Genomic DNA, 24,771 nt, shown 5'->3' with positions numbered 1-24,771 from the left:
GTGTGGGTGTCATCCGACTTATTATTTTATTAATTATTTTATTCATAAGATAAACACACAGCTTAATTACAACCAAATAAAAAACTGTAGCTGATGTACAAATCCAGTCCGTAGTTATTTCCCCCCTCAAGCCGTCGTTACATTTATCTCCAATTATTCAATCAGGAGCCGTCCTGACAGTGACATTTTACAGCCTGACCTTCTGTATCAGTTCGGTCGCACGCTGCATGACTTCATTTCTCCCAGGATTTTTCCATCCGCGATTTCGGTTTCCACGCGTGTCCGGGGCCTGTTCCTCGAGCCGCGTCGTGTCAATCCTACAGTTTACTGCAAAACGAGAACTTTCTTCTCGGTTCATACTTTCGCTGGCGATTCATTTGTCTTTACGGTTCCGTGTTTTTTTGTTAATCCCGTCGTGCTGAGATGGAATGGGGCCCCTTTTGTGTGTGTGTGTGCGTGCGTGTTTTTTGTTTTCCACCAGATGAGCAATTCCCAGAGGTATCCGGGATAATGACCGCATCTCCCGCTGTACCTGCGACGTTTTAATTGGACAAGTCAGGCCAGCTGAGTGTTCCTGGCCCATGACTAGGAGACATGAAATTCATTGTCATTATTGTCCCTGTCATTTTTGCAGTGTTTTGTCCATGCTGCGGTCTTCCTCTCACTCCAGTGAGTATTCTACCTCCGGGTGGCGCAGATTATGGTGGAGGCGCGGGTGGGGGCACCGCTGAACTGCATGCTCCTCTTGGGAATCCTGATATTAAATTGGCTTCTCTGCTGGAGTTGCATCCTGTGTATGGGTGCTCTGCCTATTAATGCTACTATTAATATTAATATTAATAATAACAACAATACACTGTGTGGCCATTTTTAACTGACCAATAATAATAACAATAGTAACTGTAATGATAATAATCATAATAATAGATAGTAATTGTTGCTGTATTACTGTTAAATGTGTAAGGTAATGTTTTACTTGTATTAGATCATTTAAAATATTAGGCTTTACAGATTACAATACAGATTACTATTACAAGTGGGTGCTTTTGGCTGTCTTAATAGAGAATTTAATTTTTTTCTTTATGACAATGGTTGCCGTTATGGAGGGGGACTTCCAGCTAGATATCGGACGTATCTCTTTCGATAAACATGAAGCTGCGGCCGTCATAAACAGCACTTTACCGGGGAATATAATCGGGAGCCGTCTGGGGATCTGCTAAAGTGTGACGCTGCAGGGGTCTCACGCCGGTGTATAATTCATTTAAAATGTGGCCTTTGTGTTTGGGTTCTGCATCGTAGAATCACTCGAAGCATGGCGCAGCATTAACCAGAACCCTGCCGCTTCCCCAGCTCCGGGCTGCCCTTGCTTTGAAAAGCGGGGACGTTTCCGTCCTGACCCATCGGCCGGGACCAGAACCTCCTCACCAGTAATAAATAGAAAGAGTACTTCTCAAGACACCAACATTAAAAGCAATTAATCATCTCTCTTCACTCTTTTCTTTAGCTAAGGGTTTCCCAGCAATAAATCTTTAATGATGTACATAACAATGACTCTAATGGAACCCGGCTTTGTCCATTTGTCACCTTTTAAAACCCTTTAATTTAAATTACAAAACGTCCGACCTTGTGACTCCGAATATAGATTTTCCTGTATTTTAAAACTGCGTGAGGATTAATCCATGAATCTGGATACAAGAATCCCCTTCTTTTCATTAAAACAGGTCTCCGCAAAGTTGTAAAACAGATACAACACTTCTACTTCTTCTGCTCTAGCTGGTATATATATGACATTACATGTAATGTGTTACTGGTAGGTACTGCTGTGCATTTCCAAAGCCTCGAAACCAGCAATAATATGAAAAGATCTATTGACCCATCTTTGACCTCTGGTGTCCCTTGACAGGGGACGAAATTGAGATGTTAGTAATTATATTTGCTCAGTGTAATATTTGAGGATCCCGTCACGGGTAGGCCTGGTCATCCTGGTCTTACACACGTGTTCTTGTCACAGGGATGGATCTCGTGGATCACGCATGTAAGTGATACCCGTGGGGTGTTTTGCAGTTTGTAGTTTTAACACTTTTAATGCTCCTCTTTGGAGGTGCTTGTCGGCGTGGATCGGGGTGCGCAGACTTAGAGGGGTGGGGGGGTTGGGGGGGGGCATGCAAAGGGCTGCTGTGGCTCTCAGCCCTCCCCCAGCGATGCGAAGTGACAGGGACAGATGTGACATATCGGTTCCGACGTACTTCCGAGCCACCAGTCACTGGCTGGGGGGCGACTCACGTCGTGCTCTCCTCGGCTCCTGCCCCCCACCCCCCAGGACAGCACAATGATGCTCGGATGAATCTCGCCATCGCCCTCACCGCTGCCAGGTATGGCGCTGCCATTGCGAATTACACGGAGGTCGTGCGGCTCCTGAAGACGCCGGACGTCTGCACCGGGAAGCAGAGGGTTTGCGGAGCACGGTGCCGGGACGTGATCACAGGTAACAGGAAGCTGACCCCCCCCCCAACTAAACACTGTTTCATGCTCTTTTTTTCCACAACAAAATCCCTGTTAATCATGCACTCACGCACACAATTTTCAATGTTAAACTTAAATATTCAATAACCTTTTTTATGGTGGTCAAGGTCCTTAGGGTTTGGATGCAGTGTAATGGGGGTGGGTATTTTTTTATTTATTTTTTTGGCCCCCGCTTACCTTTTTAAATGTCATCAGTGAGATCAGCCCCGGAGTTCCCCACCTGTTGTGGATGGGCGCTGCTTCCCCGTAAATGACTGACCCCTGATGTTATTCTGCGTTTTTCAAATATTTTGTGGTTGGAATGTCGATGTAGAAATGAGACCCCACTCCAGTCCCCCATAGTCTGCGCTGAGACACCCCCACAGTCCGCCATAGTCTGTGCTGAGACACCCCCACAGTCCGCCATAGTCTGTGCTGAGACACCCCCACAGTCCGCCATAGTCTGTGCTGAGACACCCCCACATTCTGCCATAGTCTGTGCTGAGACACCCCCACAGTCCGCCATAGTCTGTGCTGAGACACCCCCACAGTACGCCATAGTCTGTGCTGAGACACTCCCACAGTCCCCCATAGTCTGTGCTGAGACACTCCCACAGTCCCCCATAGTCTGTGCTGAGACACCCCCATAGTCCCCTACAGTCTGTGCTGAGACACCCCCACAGTCCCCTACAGTCTGCGCTGAGACACCCCCACAGTCCCCTACAGTCTGTGCTGAGACACCCCCACAGTCCCCTACAGTCTGTGCTGAGACACCCCCACAGTCCACCATAGTCTGTGCTGAGACACCCCTCAGTCCCCTACAGTCTGTGCTGAGACACCCCCACAGTCCACCATAGTCTGCGCTGAGACACCCCCACAGTCCACCATAGTCTGTGCTGAGACACCCCTCAGTCCCCTACAGTCTGTGCTGAGACACCCCCACAGTCCACCATAGTCTGCGCTGAGACACCCCCACAGTCCCCTACAGTCTGTGCTGAGACACCCCCACAGTCCACCATAGTCTGTGCTGAGACACCCCTCAGTCCCCTACAGTCTGTGCTGAGACACCCCCACAGTCCACCATAGTCTGCGCTGAGACACCCCCACAGTCCCCTACAGTCTGTGCTGAGACACCCCCACAGTCCACCATAGTCTGTGCTGAGACACCCCTCAGTCCCCTACAGTCTGTGCTGAGACACCCCCACAGTCCCCCATAGTCTGTGCTGAGACACCCCCACAGTCCCCCATAGTCTGTGCTGAGACACCCCCACAGTCCCCCATAGTCTGTGCTGAGACACCCCCACAAACCCCCGCAGAGTCTGTCTTGCGACCCCCTCAGCCCCCCCACTGTCTGTGCTGAGACATCCCCACAGCCCCCCCCCCCCCAGATTCTGTCTTGCGACCCCCCCGCCATCATCTGTCCCCATAAGGATTACTGTTGCGTCCCTCTTTACCATAGTTTGCCTTAAGAAGAAAATAACAAGGAATGAAGGAAAGAGGATGGATCAGACCCTCCTCCAGCAGCGACCGTCACACAGAAGATTAGCGACTGCTGTCCCCATGACGTTAAAATGAGGCCCCTGCCCCTCCCTGCTTCCCCACCCGGGGGGGGCACAGGGCGCTCTTTGACACAGGCAGGAGAAGTGGAGAAACAGGGTGCATCCACCTGCTATTAATTACATTCCTCTGAAGTCTCCCACAGATGGGAGAGCCACTCTATTATGGAGGGGGGGGGGATGTGTTCACTGATAAATTAATAATCCGGCTTGTCAGTGGACGCAGATGAATGGGGCCTCATGATTGATGCTGTTTTCTTTCATAGGGCAGGAATTTGATGTCAAAGCCAAATGTGTTATCAATGCCACGGGGCCTTTTACTGACTCGGTGAGGAAAATGGATGATCAGAAGAACCCCAACATCTGTCAGGCCAGTGCTGGGGTGCACATCGTCATCCCCGGCTATTACAGGTAGGGAGCAACCCTCGCCGGCGTGGGTTCGGCGCGGGGCAAGACTCTCATTAGCACCTCCGCCCGAAACAGAACACAACACCACCAAAAAAACGCACGCACACATACACACAGCTCCATAATAATCTGCTCCACTAATTTACCCTAAAAGTGGAGGTGAGAATGAGCACGTGCAATTAATGTTGAGAGCGCCATGTTCTGGGAATATTTTTTATTTATTTATTTCTGTTTTGTTTTGCTTTTCTGGCTCTATGAGAGCCAGAGTACGGCTAAGTCGCTTCATTGAAGCAAATAATGCAATCAGTGAGCCAATTAAGGGAGTGGGTGGAAAGGATGGTATGAACCGCCAGTTTTTCCATGCATGGGCTCATTCTGTGCTTTTTAATGTGAAGGAACCCCTGTGTATGTTCTTTTTCTTAATGGGTGAGCCTGCTCAAGTAAGGGATTTTTTGCTGCGTGTTCAGATTTCATTTTGATGCATGTTATTTTTGAGTATAGGATAGGTACCGCCCCCTTTCCGTCATGTGACTTGGAATTAAATGTTAAACGACTCTGTGACTGTGTGTTTCAAACCCGGGCCCATTTGTACGTAATGGCGGGAGCCGCAGGACAGGGCGCAGAATTAATCTCCCACTCGGAGCGCGACAGGTGCCTGATTATGGAGAATGTACCAGTCGCCCCAGTCCCACCCACCAGCGGAGGAAAGGTTAATGCAGTCCAGTCATCTTGTTTGCTCTTGTCACCCCCCCCCTCCCCCCCCCCGCACCTCAACCTCCATCACTACCACCCTCACCCCCACACACACCTCCCCACCCCTTCAAGTCCAGACAACATGGGACTCCTAGACCCCGCCACCAGCGACGGCCGGGTCATCTTCTTCCTGCCCTGGGAGAAGATGACCATCGCAGGGACGACGGACACGCCCACCAACGTCACCGCCCCACCCCATTCCCAGGGAGGAGGACATCAACTTCATTCTCACTGAGGTCCGCAACTATCTGAGCCCCGATGTGGAAGGTAAACGTGGAAAAGGCCATCGGCGTGAAATGCCAGGGAAAATAAAACATTCATAACAGAATTAAATGAAGTATCGAAGAAGAAAAAAAATCATTTACTAATATCGTTTTGAGGCTAAACTATACATTTTTGCTTAACGTGTGCTTTGCATCTTTAGTATAATACCATATCGTAACAATACTGGATGGAATAGGATGTTAATGTTAATAGAAATAAGTGAATTCCACATGGCAAATTAATTAGAATGGATATATTTTTAACGTTATGTTTTATGATTTGGCTTATAAACCATAAATGACAACAAAGAGGAAACCACTGCTAAACAAATAAAAAGGCCATAACATGATATTTAATGAATTTTGGGGGAATTGTACTATTGAAACTTTACATATATTTATATAATATTTCTGTCTCATCCTGTTTGTACCACTGATTACGTAGGAGCTGGTCTTGTCAAAAGGGAGACCTGGCAAAAGAATATAGTTCAGAAGCAACTTGAAGAACCTGCAAATATTTTTTATCCTTTAAAATGATTTAAAAGTGTCTCCGCAGTCTCGCACCGTGAATGAATGGCGGTGCAGCTGACAGGAATGCAAATCTGATAAAAACATATGTTGTTTTACGGATGTCTTAAATGATCCATTCATTTCGGCAATAAAGAGCAATTAGCCTTTGCATTAATCGCTAATTTTATGTCTGCAGCATTCACGAATCGGTGTAATTACCATCCCTGTTAATGAGTGGTATTCTGGCTAATTTTGCATTTTATATGCCATAAAAAAACATATAATTATTGATGACCTCGAATATTTCAAAGAAATGAACATTACCTGGATTTCTGTGCATAGCTGAGGGAACCCTGACAGTAATATTATCGGTATGACCTAAAGAATATGTATTTTTCTTGAACACTTTAGCTTACTAAAGGCGGTATAACACTGACACGTGAATGTTGCCTAATTTATAGCACCTGTTTGTGATAGTAAATACGTCTTTTGGTTTCACATATATATTTTTTCTCCGATCTACAAATAGCTGATAGAGCAAGCAGCTGACAGAAATAAATGAGTTAATCTGATGCCTGTGTTGACTTACTCGCTGATATTAATCCATCTGCAGGCCCTAGAATGTGGACAGATACAAATCTCTGCTTTAATTATGTATGGGAGCCAGACTTAAAACAAGAGCCATCAGCCTGGCTGTTCCGTTATTTCTGAGAGCGACTTTATGAGTTCTTTCCTGTCGGTAGTTATCCTACATTTCCCCCGGATATCATTCCAGTTTGTTTTCTCCGCCACCCCAACTCATAGTCAGAAATGGATTTCTTTCTTGTCTGGGTCCACCTTGTGGGAATAAGTGTTTATAAATTGGCGGGGAATCAAATAAATAATTATCATAATAACGAATGCCGCATCGACTATTGTTGTATATTAGCCTTCCATGCGAGACCTCGCTGGCGCTGGTGTGGGCGCCCATTGGCAGAGAGCTCGGCAATCCTCCAAGGCAGGCAGACGGCTGGCTGCAGGGCGGCATAGAGAGACTTTATTAAATGAATGACAGCCGCGTGTCTCAACAGGACGCGGAGCTATCGATTTCTTCGCAGACGCCGCCTAATTGTTTTCAGTTCGCAATGGCACGAACTTGATTATTTGATCGATTAACTTGATATCGGCTCACCTCCCCCTTATCACCGCCCCCCCTCCTGTGGTTTCCGTGTCTGTATAAAACAAAAAAGAAAGATCAAAGAGGATTCGTTGTTCTTTAGGTGTTTGTCGTGACAGTGCCCAGCGTCCGGCACTGGGCAGGAGCCCATCCAGACAGCGGCGTGATGTCTGACGTATGTTTGGAAGAGGCCCTCATGAAACTCTGTGCTCTTGATTTCTGGGTGGGGATAGGAGGTGAGAGAACTGGAAGGGCCGGTTGAGCGGGGGGATGGAGAGTAAATTCCCCATGCCTCTGTCATCACCCCCCCCCCCATACCGTGACCTTGGCTGTGGAAGTTTGGGGAGCGGAGCTGCATCAGGCCCCAGATGCTGCTCGGGTGATGAAGATGGAACAGGGGATCATGGGGGATGGTTCCTGAGATGATTCCTCACATGGCGTTGGAGACACTCTCCTGGTGGACCCAGAGTGGCCCATTTTTATTTCCCCACCCCCCTGGAATGCTGCCCCCCTGCCTCTGCATTAAGACATGGCTCTGTATCGCACCATGACGGCCCTCCCACGGTGAGGGCATATCTAGCCCCCCCCCCTCTTCTGGCATGCCACTGAGCAGTTTTTGTTCTCCCTCCTCCGGAAACTCCCTGCACTCGGAACAGACCCCAGTGCTCCCCCAGCGAGTAAGTCACCCGCCAGACGCCAGCCCAGCCTACGCTTTCCATGAGCCGATGTTAGACCTCGGTGCCCAATGGCACAATTCCTGGGAGACGGTCAGAATCGTATTTATCACTCTATTTCTTTGTGTTCAGTCACTAAAGTAACATTTAAATCTGGAAGAATTTTAAATTCAGACGTGGCTTCAGAGAGCTAAGGGCTGAAGTCTTGTTTCGCTAGGAAATATTGAGTACCTCGACAAGTCTGGCTCAAATCCCTCACACTGGGTTATTGGAGTTTAATGTTTCAGAATTCCAGAATATGTTTGCCATTGACCCACTTGTCCCAGGGTTAATATAAATTGTGTCTGCGAGGGCGATGTTTTGTATAATGCATGGCTTCCCGCGTGTCGCGGAAACAAACACGCGTTGTCTTCGTCGGAGAGTTGTTTATTGCCCGAGCCAGCTTGGAGGTTCCAGAGCTACTCTGCCTGTCATAAATGTTTTAAAAATGCCCTTTGATAATGAGTTTGTCATTGTTTTATTCAGAAATATCACCCGGCCCATTACTGCAGCAGGTATTTTTCCAATCAATACACAACATCTTATTAATTATTAATTCCTTATATGTCACCGCAGTACGAAAAGTCTCCAGCGCAGGTAGTGGAGCAGTATTGAAAGCTCATTTATTGAGGTCCTAAGTGGCTTGGCCAGCAGAGGCACCAAAGCCCGGCCAGACCAGGAGCAGAGCTAAACAGCAGAATATCATTAGCGTTCCTCTGCCAGTACTTAGCCCTGTTTGGCACCCAAATGGATGGTCTCTTCTGTCAAGTTCATCATGGTTGGTCTCTTCTGTGAGCCTGTTGGATTTATTGTGGTCGGTCTCTCCTGCAGGGCTGTCCAATTCATGATGGATAGTCTCTTATAATCTGATTCATGATGTTTGGTCTCTCCTGTAGGCCTCTGATAAACATGGTGGTTGGTCTTTCCTGTAGGGATGTCAGTTTCATGATGTTTGTTCTCTCCTGTAGACCTGTCATAGTCATGGTGGTTGGTCTCCTCTCCAGTAGGTCTGTCAGAATCATGGTGGTTGATCTCTCCTGTAGACCTGTCAGAATCATGGTGGTTGATCTCTCCTGTAGACCTGTCAGAATCATGGTGGTTGGTCTCCTCTCCTGTAGGCCTGTCATAGTCATGGTGGTTGGTCTCCTCTCCTGTAGGCCTGTCATAGTCATGGTGGTTGGTCTCCTCTCCTGTAGGTCTGTCAAAATCATGGTGGTTGATCTCTCCTGTAGACCTGTCAGAATCATGGTGGTTGGTCTTTCTTAAGAGCCTGACAAATTCATGGTGGTTGTTTGCATGTTAACCTGATGCACTGTAATACAGAACTGCACGGGCCAAATCAGAGCGACTTTTTATTCATTATTTGTTATTCATTTCTTTAATAAAAAACACCTGTTCATTTGTTCATGCAGAGGACTGTTTTCGATTAAACGTCTGGCATCACCTTGGCATGGTATTCAGGTGCAGCAAGCAGGTGCTGTGATCCACTAGCGATACAGGCTCATTTCCTGTCAATTCTCCAAACCTGAGAGAGAGGACAGGAAGGCCAGAACCTGGGGACCACTGCCGAGCACCAGTCACCCCCCCGTTTCTGCTTTGTCTACGCTCAGTCAGACGAGGAGACGTTTTGGCTGCCTGGAGTGGAATCCGCCCTCTGGTCACGGACCCCAACTCCAAGGATACCCAGTCGATCTGCCGCAACCATGTTGTGAATATCAGTGACAGCGGGCTGGTCACGATTGCTGGTATTTATGTATATTTTCTTCTTTTTTTTTTACCTTTGCAACAGTAGATTTGTGAAATTATAATTATTCCAATTGTTTTGATGAGTATTCTCCTAACATCTCATATATATGTAAATGATAACATTATGGTTGGTTTCAGGCTTTTCAGATTCAATCAGAATTTGATCCAGCTGAATTTGTTTATGTAACGATCACAATGGAACCGATTGATTGCTTCTGCCTGAAAGGCTTCCACCTTGAATAACCTGAAAATCTTATCTAAGGTGGGAAGTGGACCACCTATCGCTCCATGGCTGTGGAGACGCTTGATGCCGCGGTCAAGGCCCACGACCTGGGAGGAGGGCCGAGCCAGACCGTGGGCCTGATGCTGGAGGGAGCCAAAGACTGGACCCCGACTATGTACATCCGTCTTGTGCAAGACTATGGGCTGGAGGTGGAGGTGAGTTCAGTGCTGCACCTGTTTAATGTTTCGGGTGATTTTGAAATGTAACGTGATGCCTCATGAGTTTTCAGGTGACCCTGAACATGGCTGAAGCAGGCTAAGTTTGTGCAGCAACTGAGCAACTTTCACACAAAGTAAACTTGGTATATTGTAGTAATTATTATTATTATTATTATTATTATTATTATTATTAGTAGTAGTAGTAGTAGTAGTAGTAGTAGTACTAATTTACAGACCATTGATAAAAACATGTCACGTTACTCGTTTTGATTTTACCTCTTCTTATTAAAGTAAAAATATCAATTAAAAATACATTGTAGATAAAAAGCTGAAAACATGCACTCCTACATAATAAGGTCAAGTGGAACAGCTGATTAGCATGCACAGAACACAATGCAGCACACAATCTCGTGGGGCAGTAAAATTTCATTTTAAAAGATTCCTTTATTCACCACACGTTCCTCGTCTTGGTACCTCCATGGTACCCCACAATCTGGGGGTCTCCCAGGTCATTGCTGCTGCTTACGTTTTTTAGCACTCGGCTAGACAATGCATTTAAGGTTCTTGTTTAATAAAGAAATTCATCTAGCTACCCAATAAATTAAGCCACACACTGACTTTGTCCCAGAAATAGTACAGTGCAGCGTATTAAAGTAATTCAGAAATTACATGTTATTATTTCTGTAGGTTCAGGTTTAATTTTAAGCTGTATTTTAGAATAAGAATGTGTAATCGTGGTGTCCAAAGAAAGAGGTTATGTATGTCAGATCGATGCCGGCTGAATGAAACGACAGCCGCAATACAGGATGCATCCGGAGGCCTTATCGGGGAGCTCTTCCTGTCTGGGCACACGTCATCACTCCTGTCAGCTCTCCAGGACAATCAGCAGCATGTTAGACGCCCAACGAGCCGCTCGACCGACCTGCAAATAACAATAAGAAAGGGGGGGCGGGGGGTCCCTCTGTTACCGCATGTGAGAGACTTTTAACCCCTCGTTAGATGTGAGATGTGAAGAAAGCATAATCTATGATCCTGATGTTTCCGGAATGTTTAAAAAGGTCAGTATGCTGATATTTTTGACAGCACTTGACCTTTGGTGGAAAAAGTAACAAAACCATCGGAATTGAAATAACTTCCTCTTTGTTTAGTCGTGGCATGCAATTGAGGCACAGAGCCATCTCCTGTAAATGATTTAATTTAATTTTTTAATTTTTAAAAACTCGCCGATGGCTCTCTTGATCAACGGTGAGTGGTTTCACCCTGCAGGTGGCCAAACACCTGACTGCAACCTATGGGGGACGAGCTTTTGAGGTGGCTAAAATGGCTCAAGTGACCGGGAAACGGTGGCCAATCGTGGGCAAACGACTTGTGTCTGAATTCCCTTACACTGAGAGTGAGGTAGGCGCCTACTATGAATTTCGCCATGAGTTTATGCTACTGCAAATTCTGTTTAAAATACTTCTTTAGCATATGCTCATATGAAGGATATCTCAGACAAGCTGGTCCTTCCTCAGGTCCAGTATGCCATCAAGGAGTATGCCTGCACGGCCATTGATGTCATCGCCCGACGCACACGGCTGGGCTTCCTGAACGTGCAGGCAGCCGACGAGGCCTTACCGCGCATCGTGGAGATTATGGGGAAGCAGCTGAGGTGGAGCGAGCAGAAGAAGAGGGTAGCTACCTTTCTTGAAACCTTACGACCCTCATTTGTTCGTTATCAGTCGCCTTCGTCTATGTCCACAATGTCATCCTATGTTATTTACTAACTCTTTCAAAGTTTCTTTTCGCATAGCAAAGCTTAGCAATAGTCATGAAAATTCCTATACACCAGGCAGGATTCCTCGTACCACTCTCCTGTGTTTCTTTCACCAAAAGCCTTGGCAGGTTGTTAAAATCCAGCACTGTTTGTTTTATGAGCTTATTCCTTTGAGGTTTGCCTCAAAAGGACATGAATTGCTTCAGCCCGCCCCTTGCAGCACGTTTATTCATAGCTGGGCTGTATGTAGACATCGATTTATGTCAGCTAAATATTGACGACTAAATACACCAGTGGGTCAACTGGCATTACTTTGATGCCACTATGTTCACATGAGTTCAGTCAAGTAATTATAAAGCAATACAGCAGCCCATGACTCTCTTGCTGCCCCCCACCTCAAAATTATTGCATTTTTAACCATCCTAGATCTGTAAAAGTCACTGCAGGACAGCTCCAATAGAGCAACAAAGAAAATTATGGGCACTTGAAGACTTGAAAGCCTTATCAGAGACACTCCTAGATGGTCTCTATCAGGGATCTTCAAATATGGACCTCAATTACAAATCCTGGCCTTGTTTTCAGTTCTTCTGTATAGTTTATCTGCATAACTTTAATAATTACTGATTCTGATTGGCCAGAGGCTTCACACCTGGCTCATAGGTGAAAGAAGGCTGGAAAATCGACAAGGCTCCGCCCTTGAGGACCCAGATTTGAATTGCCCTGGCCTATATCCTCTCCCTTTGAATGAGTTTATCACCACCACCTGTACATATAGTAAGAAGAATGTTGTCCAGTCAATTGGCTGGTTATTTGGTTAATGTTCTTGCCTGGAGAATCTTCAGTAAGAGTTTCTACTCTATCTAATAGGAGGAGCTGGCTGCTGCCAAGCAGTTCCTGCATCACGAGATGGGCTACAAGGCTAAGTCTGAGCAGTTGACCAACATGTCGGAAATCGCCCTGACGTCTGCCGAGGTTGACAGGTAAACGGACTGTACCTTTGCTCCGTCTCGCTGCAAGAAGCCTCTACCTGCTCTCCTGTGGGAAGGGTACATGGTCAGCCGTTCACGTCTAATTCCTCTGTCAATAGGTATAAGAAGAGATTCCACAAGTTCGACAAAGAAAATAAGGGGTTTATCACCACCGTGGATGTTCAGCAGGTTTTAGAGGTAAGGATCTCCAGTTTAATTTTCTAGTTTTTCTTTGTTCTTCCCACTGGAGAGTGTGTGATTAGCAGTGGGCGTTCGTCTGTATATCTTTAGAACACCCGGGGAGGGATATGCTTCTCACTCTCTGTTCTTTAATATTGCTGCTCTGTTTCAGGGATCTTCTTTTAGCTCTGTAAAAATGACATTGAGCCTTTCAGCCAGCAAATATTATAGGCTTCCAGTGTATTCCCCATCCGGGACCTAGTTTTGCTAATTATAATCGCCAACTTATGAGTTTATACACTCGCCCAATCACAGAGTCCGTAGGAGAATCATCTGAATTTGCACTTGTACCATTGTCTCAAGCAGCGAAAGCCAAACTCAGGGGAAGTAATATGATCTTGCGATTCCCTTCCGGGATAACGGAGAAGATGCTGACTTTGTTCCGTAGAGGTAGAAATTTAGTATGACGTTGAATAAAATACGGTTTGGAGTACAGAACCCAACAAATCCAGATGGACTATGAGTCTTAGGAGAGTTGCCACTGTGGCATGTCATGCCATTTTAGCGGGTTGCGTGTGGTTTCCCTTGGCAACCGGAGATCCCAAGATGTTCCCCGTTAACCTGCCTGTCCATGTTTCTGCTTTAGAGCATCAGCATCCAGATTGATGAGAACACACTCCATGAAATCCTCAACGAAGTCGATCTGAACAAAAACGGACAGATCGAATTGAACGAATTCTTGCAGGTATGTGTCGCCTGTCAGGGTGAAGAATAGTGTCTCATGTACACATTTTCATAAGACAAATATATTATATAAATAGCTTCATTTTCCAGTGGCTCAGTGGGTAGCACTGTTACCTCACACCCCCTGTGATGGGGGTTTGAATTCCTGCCTGTTGCGTCCTCAGAGTACACTGGTCTCCATCCTTGGTCCAAAGACTTGTAGTTGAATTTGTGCATCTCAGTTGCCTGTTCTCCATGACTGTATGTGGGTATGTGCTCTGCAGTGGACTGGAATCGCATCCAGGATGTCCCCAGTAATGCTGTCTGTGATGGGCTTCAGGCTTCTAAGCAATCCTGCTCCAGATTAATGGTTAAATTGCTGATTTTTCCATCCAGAAATTAGATGGTCATTATCTTTTAACCTCAGATCCTTTTCTAAGCTTATAATTTGTTTTTGTTGTTGGATTTTTTTAAATAGAGATGATTAAAAAATGATTAGACGTCCTGCTTCTGCCATGTGCTACTCTGTGCTTATTAGTTATTGTTGGCTCTTCGTCGGCACTTGGGGGGGGGGGGGGGGTAGGGGTGGGGGGGGGGGGGAGGGGCTGTACTTGAACCTTTTTTGTCAAGTGGGGGTCCTTTGACAGGCCTCTTCAGATGTGAGATGCTATCTGGCAGTGGCTGGTGGGGGGGGGGGTGTAGAAGCCCCCAGCCCAGTCCAGCCTGCATCCCCGTCTGCTCTGCCAGCTCGCTCCTATGAGGTGACAATGATAAATGCAGAACATGAGTCCCATTAATGCCGGGGATTTCGGCCCTTTCTTCACCGCGTCAAGTTAAACAAACAAGATGGGACCGACGGAAATGGCGGTCTCTCCTTCTGAGACAAGCCCCATGCCAGGCACGAGTCTCCACACCGGCCGATGTCACGTGTGGCCACCGGGGCCACTTACTCATGTCCAGGACCGTTAGTTGCACGTTGATGACTTTGCCTGCCGGTGATCTTGGCCTTTCTCACCATCAATCGGCCACCATCTGACCAACACACCTCCCAGTTTCACTGTTTTGTGTAAATCTTCAGTGCTCCCACATTTGCCTGCATATCTGGATTACGGTTCGGGTCTCTCCACTGGGGGCACGCCTGTGCGTGTGTCTGCCGCTGGTGTCCAAGACTCAGGCATGCTCCTTCCTGGCTCGAGTTCACGAGATGAAACCAATTAGGGGAGTGAGAGGAAATCTTTCCAATGAGCTTCAATAATGAGTCCGGGGCTTCTTTCATGCAGTAAATTAGTCACTATCGTGCAGCAGTATAATTAGTAGAGGAGTGGAGGAATTACAATGTTACGGCAGGGACTAGATTACCGGTAATCTGGGGTTTAATGAGACCACATAATTTAATCTTCATTAGTGTAGATTTTAAGGGGAAGGCAAATGGAATTCCTCTACTGGCAGGGTGAGCAGGTTGCATTATGGACGGACAAGGACTTCCTCGCCGAGGACAGTGGCAGACTTCGACCCGGAGCGGCTGGGAAGCTGGATGTGCTCAGGCATGATAATGACAACCACCACCCCCACCCCCACCCCCACCCCCATGCTCACCTGCACACTTTTAACACACGTACGGGGTCGAGCTGAAGATTACAGGAAAGCTCCATTAGCATGGAGAGACCTGAAATAACATTGGAGAATGTGGGTTTTAGTGAGCTGGCTCAAAGAAGAAATGGATATGTCTTTAAAGTGGTAAAATAAAATATTCCCGTAACCATTACTACTTATATAAAGTAACATGGATGTAAATTGTCTATTTTTTTACGTTTTTCTTTGGCTGTTTGGAAAATGCTTATGGTTTCGGGGTTGGTTGCTTGATTTCATTAGAGTGATAACTCACAAAATATCTTTTTTAAAAATTGCAGTCACGTTGTAGGATGAAGATCTGCAACTCATCAAATTTTGAGACAAATCGCACTAAAATTGAAGCACATAGTGGTATCAAAGAGAAGGTCAGCCTCAGACACTTGAGCTCATTGGTGTGATACCTCAAAAAGTATTTGATAGATCTTCTTCAGACTGCAGACACATCATATGGGAGACAAACTGGAAAAGATCAAACTCTGAGACAAACCACAACGAAATTAAAACAGCACCACAAACTGGTATCAAAGAGAAGGTCAGCCTCAGACATTTGATCTCATTAGCGTGATACCTCAAATAGTATTTGTCAGATATTTTTCATATTTCACAGTAATTTTGTATATGAGAAGGTTTGTAAGTGATTTAATTTTGAGGCAGTTCACCAATATTAAAGCAGTGCCACTAAGGAATGGCACATGAAAGGACAGATCTGGCAAACCTGATTACATAATACTTTACAGATGCTTTTAATTAAGATTTTTTGTAGAGGTGAAGAATGTGTAAAGGGGTGTGGGTGTGGATTATATGGGGGAGGGGGAGTGTTGGGGTCAGCCTGGAAATACAGTGTTGTTTAGTTCACCACAGGCCATGAGGCAGGGGGAGAATCTGGGTGGGATGCCAGTCCACCACATGCGATGAAGCAGGGGACAGTCCCATTCTAAAAATGTTATTTTTTGTTCCAAGTTATCCCTTGGCATGTCTATGATCATTATACGCCGCGGCTGGCACATTCGGCTGTGCTGTTACTCTTCCAGCTGATGAGCGCTGTGCAGAAGGGCCAGGTCTCCGACAGCCGGCTGGCCATCCTTATGAAGACCGTGGAGGAGAGCCTGGAACAGAGGGAGCCCGTCTCCGTGGACAGGAGCGGCGGAGGTGTGTGAGTCCCGGGCGGCTGAGCAACACAAGCTTCTGCTGTGTAACAGCCTTCCTCGGTCCCCAAGCCAGTCCCTCAGTCACCTGCTCCACTCGCGTCTAACGACTGTCTAACACTGTGTACTTTTATACTAAACGAGTTTCCGTCCTAATGTGATCTGAGTGCCTTGCACCGGAATTTGTTTTGTACTTTTGTATGTGCATTGTTTTTTGGCAATTATGTTTCTTTGATGCGGTTCTCGTGCCTAAATAAATGTGAGTGTAGTGTTAACAATCCAATGTTGCTTTAAAAGGAATGCATTTCAATGTTTCTAAAGCATACTTATTTTTTTTCCCCCTGTAAACCAGTGTACTGTACTCCTGTGCCATTTTATACTCCAGCTACTTTTGTAAAATGAAAGCAAGTATTTTTACCCATTTCGTTTAAAGCAGCTGCTTGCAACGAGTATTATAGCACAGGAATGTGTCTGACAATATACAACACAATGTAGAATTTATTCGATTTTGTACTGTTCCATATTTTAATGTGCATATTGTCTGTCGAACTTTCAGAAAAAATATTAATAATGCACAGTATTGTTGCTCTGTTCATTCAATGTCAGGATGAATTAGCAAATGATGGTTTTTTATTTTCTGCCAATTTTGTATTTCTATTTTATTGTTTATACATACTGGTTTCTATATATGCAAGATATTTATCCAGTTAGTGTGCTTAAATGTCAAACGAAATACAGCCCTATAATAAGCATGCTTAAATATTCCAAAGACTCGCATAGAAAGTGTTACGTGATTGGTTCTTGGAAGTGTTATTGTGCTAGCTGATTTTATTATGCAGAATGGGATTAACTATTGTATTTGAAGCAGGCTTTTAATTTCTGGATCTGTCTGTGCGGTTGGTATTTTTATTACTATTAATTTATTGCTTCTGGTTTGCCGGGTGGGTCGCTTGCATTTATAGAGTAATAAGAGAATGTATTTAATGTGCCTTGCTTTCAGATCTAGTATGAATTGAAAACATGAATCAATATGACTGATTAAACTATACAGGCCCCAGCTTTTAAGCATGCTTAATTTCACAGTACCTATAAATAACTTAATTATTGTCTTGCACTCTTTCAAAGCTAAGATTTCATATGTTTGTTCCTGGAATGATTATGAATGAAAAAAATCGTGTTGTGTGTTCAAAATGCGTCCGTGTGTAATTCTTTGTCTGCTGTTTTGCGTCATTCATCTTCATTTAAATGCAATTGTGAGAAGACTGCAGTTGTCGGCCTTCACACAAGACATATTGAATTTAAAGGTTGATTAGGGGAGAGTCGTTTGGGATATTGCAGCTGAACTCAACTCTTGGGCGAATCAATCAGCCGAGTCACTCATTTCCTATGTGAACGCTGCACCAAACCACACTGAAAGGCGGCAGTAGGAAATGCACACACTTGGTGCTGAAGTAGCGTAGATAATTTCATTTTTAAAATGTATAAAAGCTTCACACATACTAAATGTACTGCAGTTCTACTTCGAGTGGCCTGGAATTGTAGCAAGAGTTACAAAATCGTATTGCTGGACATGTTCAAAATAAAACTTTATTCGGTGTGTTACACGTGAGCTACATGCATTTTAATTTTCATTAGGGGCATCTGTCATGTCAATAAAACTGCAAGTTTTACAATTTCTAAAAGTGTAATGAATACTAGCTTTGATTTGTGCAAAACCAACTTATTCTTCGTGAATAACTGAACACGTTGTCTTCTTAGTATTAACCATAAGGTTCTGTAATGGGCCTTGGGCAGATTTATGGAAAAGCCCAGCGATACAAATCTCACTTAAATGTGTGTTAAATGGTTGACTAATACAGAGCAAAAGAATTTTTTCTCAGCTGCAAAACTCTTGGGAATCCTTGGAGGAGAAAGTAGGCAATTACATTTTCTGAAAAAGAATAAAAACCTTGCGTATAATTTGTAGTCGCGCCACCTTACATTTCACAGAGACTTGAAGCTTCTGTTAGAGGTATTGTATGGGTCCAAGAGTCAATCAAGGCCTCTAACATGCAGGATTGTGTGCACTGACCATCTTTAATTCCCGGTGAGCCACATGTTTTGAAACGAGAGCCTAATGAGGCTTCATTAATGGGACAATTTCGATACTTATACCTTTAGTTATACCTTTCAAATGGGGGTAAAATCTCAATGAACCATAAAGTTGATAGCCTTGTAGGAGTCCAGGAGCGAAATCGATGTAGCCCATTAATAAAATCAAAATAAGCTTTGCACAGGATAATGTGCCTGGTTATTGTATTAGCACTAACAATGCATATGCTTTTCCGTGCGGCTGTTCCAGGTTCATCCAGCCCAGTCAATGGCTGACGTGGCAACGGACCATTAAATGTTAGACAAAAACCAGGACATGGTGCTTTTCTTTGAGGTTAACTGGTCATAATTGGAATTGATTCTACAATCTGAGCATTTGAATAAAAGATACTGTGTACCAGTATACATTTACTCATTAAATTAGTTGTGTGTAATGACATTCATAATATTACAATGAACTCTACCCTGCAAGAGGAGTGGAATCGATTCTACAATGAATCTAGCAAGTTTATGTACTCAGTTCAATGCTTTTCCAGTTGTTTTTCAAAATCACTCTGGTGTCCCCAAAGTTACAACGAGGCGATGTAGAGGCAGAGCTCCCACTTGCTTTGCTGATGCAGTTGTCCAAAGCAAACCTTAGTTTTGCAGCCAGATCCTTTATTGATAGAAGTTTGTGTGAAATATTTTGCATGTGTACCATAGCAAAGCCTCCACTTAAAGCCTAACTAGCTGCCTTCGAGTTGTAAGTCCCTAATCTGCTTCCCCAGTTAATCCATCCATCCATCTTTCATCCACTTATGCAGTACAGCTTCCAGTTAATGATGTTCAATATTTACTGATGCTTGTTTTAAACAGGGATAGCAACTGATGTACTTTCCATACTTTTCTATTTATTATTTGATGCTATTTACTAAAATATAAGATAGACATTTAACAGTCACGTATGTAAACTTTCATCCGGTATCTTTAAGCTATATTTCGTGTTTGGTACTATTAGCGCCCTCTAATGGGCGCTGGAGACACCATGTGGTCATAAAGAATGCCTTCCTTGCATGCTCAGGCCAGGGGTAGGAGAGTATAAGCATGTCAGTAATCCCAGGGGCTGATGCCAGCGATAGTAACTTGGTGCTACTTTGACGCTAATTCGTGTGCAATTGAAACTCGGGTGAGCTCACAAAAGGATATGGGGGGGGGGGGGGGGGGGGGGGGGGGGGCGAGAGATGGAGAGAGAGAGAGAGAGAGAGAGAGAGACGGAAGGAGGAAATTGACGAGGGAGGACGAGAGAGTGGGAAGACAGAGGAATATGGTGCTTAAACAGAAGGCTGTATGTTTTATCAGTCACTGGCACTGCTTAGCTGACAGAAATTAGCGTTGGTGTTCTGGGAATACGGCCGCGGCGCTGGGTGCTCACCAAATCCTCGCAAGAAGAATATCAGCACCGCTCACATGGCGCGTCCTGACATCCACTGGTGTCGCTGAAAACTATCTCTATTGTCCAGTTTGATTGCCTGAATCAAACTGATTTACTGCAAATCCATCTGAGCTTTGATAAATCTATTACAGTTTCATTTCGCTGATTTCATTAACGTGAATAAAACCAGCCATGCTTTCTGCATAACGGCCTTTTAATGGCTTGGCCCTGTCACCTGCCTCAGTATTAATCCCCCTGACTTATTGCTCCACAGAGGGAATGAGTAATGGGTATTTGAATGTGATCAGCACAGTACAATGCAATTAAGGAACCAGTACTGTTCTGTGCCTTTAATCCTGAACTAATTTGAATTGCAGTTTGATAGCACTGTGAATCCTGCATAATTATGTAGGGTGCATATTAAACTCTGTGACAAACCGGAGAAGCCTTTAACTACTCCAGCAATGGAGAGATGAGCCTAAGACCAGGAGTCAGGTAGCCTACTTGCAGGACATCGAAAGGCTCAATTACGGGAGGCACCGCTGGCAGGTGCATGCTGGGAAAACCCTTCATCCTAAAATGGTTGACATGTATGTCTGATTTTTTTTTCTCTTTTCTCCACCACCTCATGTGACAGTGTTCTTTTACCCTTAAAGTACAAGTACATCACGTAAGATTTAAAGAAGCTTTAGTCTTGATAAGCTTTGGGGATTGTAAAGGGTTAGTTACATATTCTAGGGGTGAACATGGTATATTGGCTGCTTAAAAGTCACTCAAAATAAATATTTGGTGGATTTAACCCCCCCCCCCCCCCCCCACAATTTGACGTGACACTGCCCTAGAGGAAAAAGACAGTCTTGTGTCTCCATGAATGTTCTAACTGAAAGCCTCTTTAGCACCTTGAGGGAACCGTGCATTTCCTGCAGTAGCTGCAGCAGTGGCAGAGGGTGTGGCTGCCCACTAAATTTTGGAGGTGGAGTCAATGAAGAGGTTAGCATAACTTTTTGTGAAAATGGACATTAGGGTGGGTTTTTAGGGCAAAATGACCACAAACGGTTTCTCTAGTTGATAATATTTAGTTCCTAATCCATTCCAGGTGATCAAAGTTATTGCAATTTCCATAGAGAATCCTTAATTACTTTACGACTTGGCTTAGCTTTTGTTCTTAAATGGCACATGAACCAAGCGTGTCACCTTATAACTACTAGGTGACATCAAAGGAAAGCTTAAGCATGCACATGAGAAACTGTAAATGCTTAATGAAAGAGCAGGGGGTTTGAGGTGTGTGTGTGTGTGTGTGTGTGTGTGTGTGCGAGCGGGTATACCTATCCTTATGGGGACACAATGTCCCCATAACGTGATAAATATCCCTTTTTTTCCCTTATGGGGACTGGTTTCCTGGTCCCCATAAGGGAAAACTCTATTTTATAAAAATCGGTGACTGTTATGAAAAAACTAAAAATGCAAAAACTCTTGTATTTCGCTTGGTTACTTATGGTTATGGTTAGGGCAGGGTGGGGGTTAAGGATGTCATAGTTAGCGTTAGCATTTTTCCCATAGAAGTGAATGAGCAGGCCCCATAAGGATAGGTATACCCTACATGTGTGTGTGTGTGTGTGTGTGTGTGTGCGTGTGTGTGTAATGTAAAAGGGCCAAATCAGGAACACGAGTCCGGCTGCTTCTGTAATACAGTTTGAGGTGCGGGTGATGCCTCGCTCAGCCTGAGCAGAGAGAGAGAGAGAGAGAGAGAGAGAGAGAGAGAGAGAGGCTGCTGGCTAAATTAAGCCATTGTGACTCAAAATCCTCCTTTAATAAGGTTCATGCTGTCTACAACTTCATCATTTTCTGCTGAATGATAATTACTTTATTCAATCATGTTCAAGGTTTTAGTGAAAGCTAGCATTGATTGATTAACTTCAATTACCATGCTTACATTTGCATAGATAAAAACTGCTTTTCAATTTGTGAGTGGCACACGGGCGGAAACCCTGCCTTGATATTTGCATTTCAATGTGAATGGCACAGAAGAAAGGTGCAAGGGGCTCTGATCACTGCTCTGGCCTTTCTGCATGGCTGCCTTAGCATACACACACTCACACACACACACACCCATATATATATATATACATAAACACACACATGTGTATGAACACCTTCTGTTATGATGGTGGCTTGGCCCACGCTGTGAGGAGGTAACAGAACACAGCCCGTTTACTGGCTGGCTTCACCACGCCTTTGGGGGGATGGCGAGGGGGTGCAGGATGGAACCGCGTCCTGTTTATCGGGGGGGGGAAGCACTGTGCTACCTGTCTGATGGCTGTTTCTCTGCTTTAAGCCAGAACTTTTGAAAAAAAGAAGACAGACAAAATACAGGTTATATATCAACTAAATAACTATAAAACTAAGTACATACGAGCAGTACACATGCATGTGCAGATAGAGAGATGGATAGGTAAGCAAATAAATTAATATATTATGTGTGTACATATTTATATATATTAATTTAATGTGTATAATCGTTTTTATGCTATATATAAAAATGCAATTCAGTTTAATTTTCACATTACAACAGAGTGGCCGGAATTGAATTTTCCATTCAATTGAATATGAATTTACTTCTTCTGCATTTACTTTGAGTTCAGATTTTTGGACAGAAAAAAACATAAAAAGTATGGGAGCCCAGCAGCTAACGCTGCTTGGACTGATAAATATATAATTGTGTATTGTAATTGTATATAACTGTGTTTTTTTTTTCTTCTTGCTATCAGTGAACAGGTTGAATGCTGGTCTCAGTGCTGTCTGACCCCTGGTCTTTTATCTGGGAATTCAATTCTCCAGTATGGACCCTGTGATATTTGCTGCTGGTTGATCTGATCTCTGTATTCAGGCCGCCGTCTTCCGATAGCGGGGATTTCTTTCATAAGCTTCATTTAACCCTCGCGATAACGTTTAATTGTCATTAGTATTCTGATTCGCGGAAGGATTTCCTTGGCGGACTTACCGCTTCATGCATATTCCGCAAAACTTATCGATCCAGGTATTTTACACAAACACGGCACGCGGGGGGAAAAAATAATTTATTCACGAGGAATAACGGCACCGCCCCAGCAAAGGCTGAAAGCGCCAGCTGCATGGTCATGATGTGAGTGACTAATTACCAGCATCCCGGGAAAAGCAGCGAGCCCCTGTGGCTGATCCATGGCTGTTCGTGCACGTGTTTTCTGCTTTAAATATCGACACGGGACCTGAGCGCGCTCTCCCTTCTCGCCGACGTCACTCTCAGGCCACGCGCGGGATGAGCGCTCTGACCACAGTGCCATTTCCGCGCAAGTTCCCTCAACTTTCCTGGGCATATTTTGTCTTTGATTACTGTCAGCTAAATGCTATGTCTTTCAACCCGGGTTCATTTGCATGATTTTATACTTTGCGCAAATTCCGAGATAAATTAGCCCGACTCCCATCTTTGTTGGTTATGGCACTGAATGAATTACTCTAAAGGAACAAGGCTCACTGTAAAAAGCCTGGAGAATTACACCTGTGAAATATGTAAATGCATTACAAACGATAATGACCTTATTTATTTTAATTTACAAAGTTGAAATTAGCATTAGGATGACTAAATGAACTGGAAGTTAATAATCAGGCTGCCGGCTTAACAAGCTTACCCTTTCGTTCGTTTGCGAGCCTAAACGTTGCCTTTAACTTGGTGAGCAGGATCATCAGATGCTTTCGAATGCCTAATGTCATAATCAAATATTCCTGCCTTGCAGGGGAATTCCCAGATGCCAGGAAACGATTAGATGGTTCATGTCACCGTTTAGAGACGTGCATCTGGAAAGCACAGGTTGCTCCATTGCTACGGACTCGTCGCGTTCTCGGTGAATTAGTGCCGTCCGATCAATTTAATGATTATGGTTTAAGTGTCCATCCGTCACGTTATGGTCACCTAGCACTGTAAAAGATTCTAGTAGTATTTTATTTATCCCCCTTTCTGTCTCGTGGTTTTTGCATGCGTGTACTGAGATCCAGCTCAATGTGCATTTTAAGCCCAATTTAAAGCATTTAAAAATTCCATTCTATTATTTTGCTTTAATTCGGAATATTTTCAGCGTAAAATTCCCTTTTAAGATTTAAATGAGGGCGGTAATGGAGTATAAGCGGCACGTCTCCCGTTCCTGTGGATCATGCGGCTGTTTCTGCTACATTTGCCACAAACAAAAACACGAGGCCGCCCCCCCCCCCCCATCCCGTGCGCGCGACTCTGCCTTCACTCCATGCCGTCTTGAATAATGGACGTGCTGGAATATCAGTGTCACACAGTCACCGGCCGCATCCTGTCGTTTGTCTAATTTGACCGGGTGTATGCGGAGATGGCCCGCAGTGGCACGTCCGGCCCCCTCCCAGGCCGCCCCCTGCTGTCCGCCAGGATCCCGCTGAGAATTATGGGTGAACACTGCTGTCAGGACGCCCCCTTCCCGTTTATTATTATTATTATTATTATTATTATTATTATTATTATTATTATTATTTATTTATGTTTTTGTTGCAACTGCTGCTATTGTCTTTTTTACCATTTAATTTTTGTTGTTATGCAAATCTCATTTTATCTCTTAATACTATTTTTCTTTCTTTTATTATGTTTTTCCCCTTTGAGCACAATCCATGAAGCAAGTAGAAAAGGTATTTCACTGCACAGGTATACAGAGCATGTTTGTCAACAAATTTAGCGAAACCCTTACTGAACAATCCACGCATTTATCCATTTTCCGTTAACCCGCCATATTGGCTCCATATGCAGCAAAAAGAAATTGGCAACA

General features: G+C 44.6%; 1 protein-coding gene across 1 annotated transcript in view; it reads left to right on the top strand.

The window, feature by feature from the left end:
- Nucleotides 1-17,643, top strand: part of LOC125744968 (glycerol-3-phosphate dehydrogenase, mitochondrial-like) — a 33,413-nt gene extending 15,770 nt beyond the window's left edge. The window contains 12 exon segments of the mRNA XM_049017313.1: nucleotides 2,321-2,485; nucleotides 4,325-4,469; nucleotides 5,292-5,406; nucleotides 5,408-5,486; nucleotides 9,472-9,606; nucleotides 9,870-10,045; nucleotides 11,315-11,446; nucleotides 11,563-11,721; nucleotides 12,672-12,784; nucleotides 12,892-12,970; nucleotides 13,599-13,697; nucleotides 16,339-17,643. Coding sequence (XP_048873270.1) covers nucleotides 2,321-2,485; nucleotides 4,325-4,469; nucleotides 5,292-5,406; nucleotides 5,408-5,486; nucleotides 9,472-9,606; nucleotides 9,870-10,045; nucleotides 11,315-11,446; nucleotides 11,563-11,721; nucleotides 12,672-12,784; nucleotides 12,892-12,970; nucleotides 13,599-13,697; nucleotides 16,339-16,464 — 1,523 coding nt within the window. The 3' untranslated portion in view covers nucleotides 16,465-17,643.
- Nucleotides 17,644-24,771: the final 7,128 nt, after the last annotated feature.

Source organism: Brienomyrus brachyistius, chromosome 1 (genome assembly GCF_023856365.1).
Source record: "Brienomyrus brachyistius isolate T26 chromosome 1, BBRACH_0.4, whole genome shotgun sequence".
NCBI classification, from domain to species: domain Eukaryota; kingdom Metazoa; phylum Chordata; class Actinopteri; order Osteoglossiformes; family Mormyridae; genus Brienomyrus; species Brienomyrus brachyistius.
This window is presented reverse-complemented; position numbering and strand designations above follow the sequence as displayed.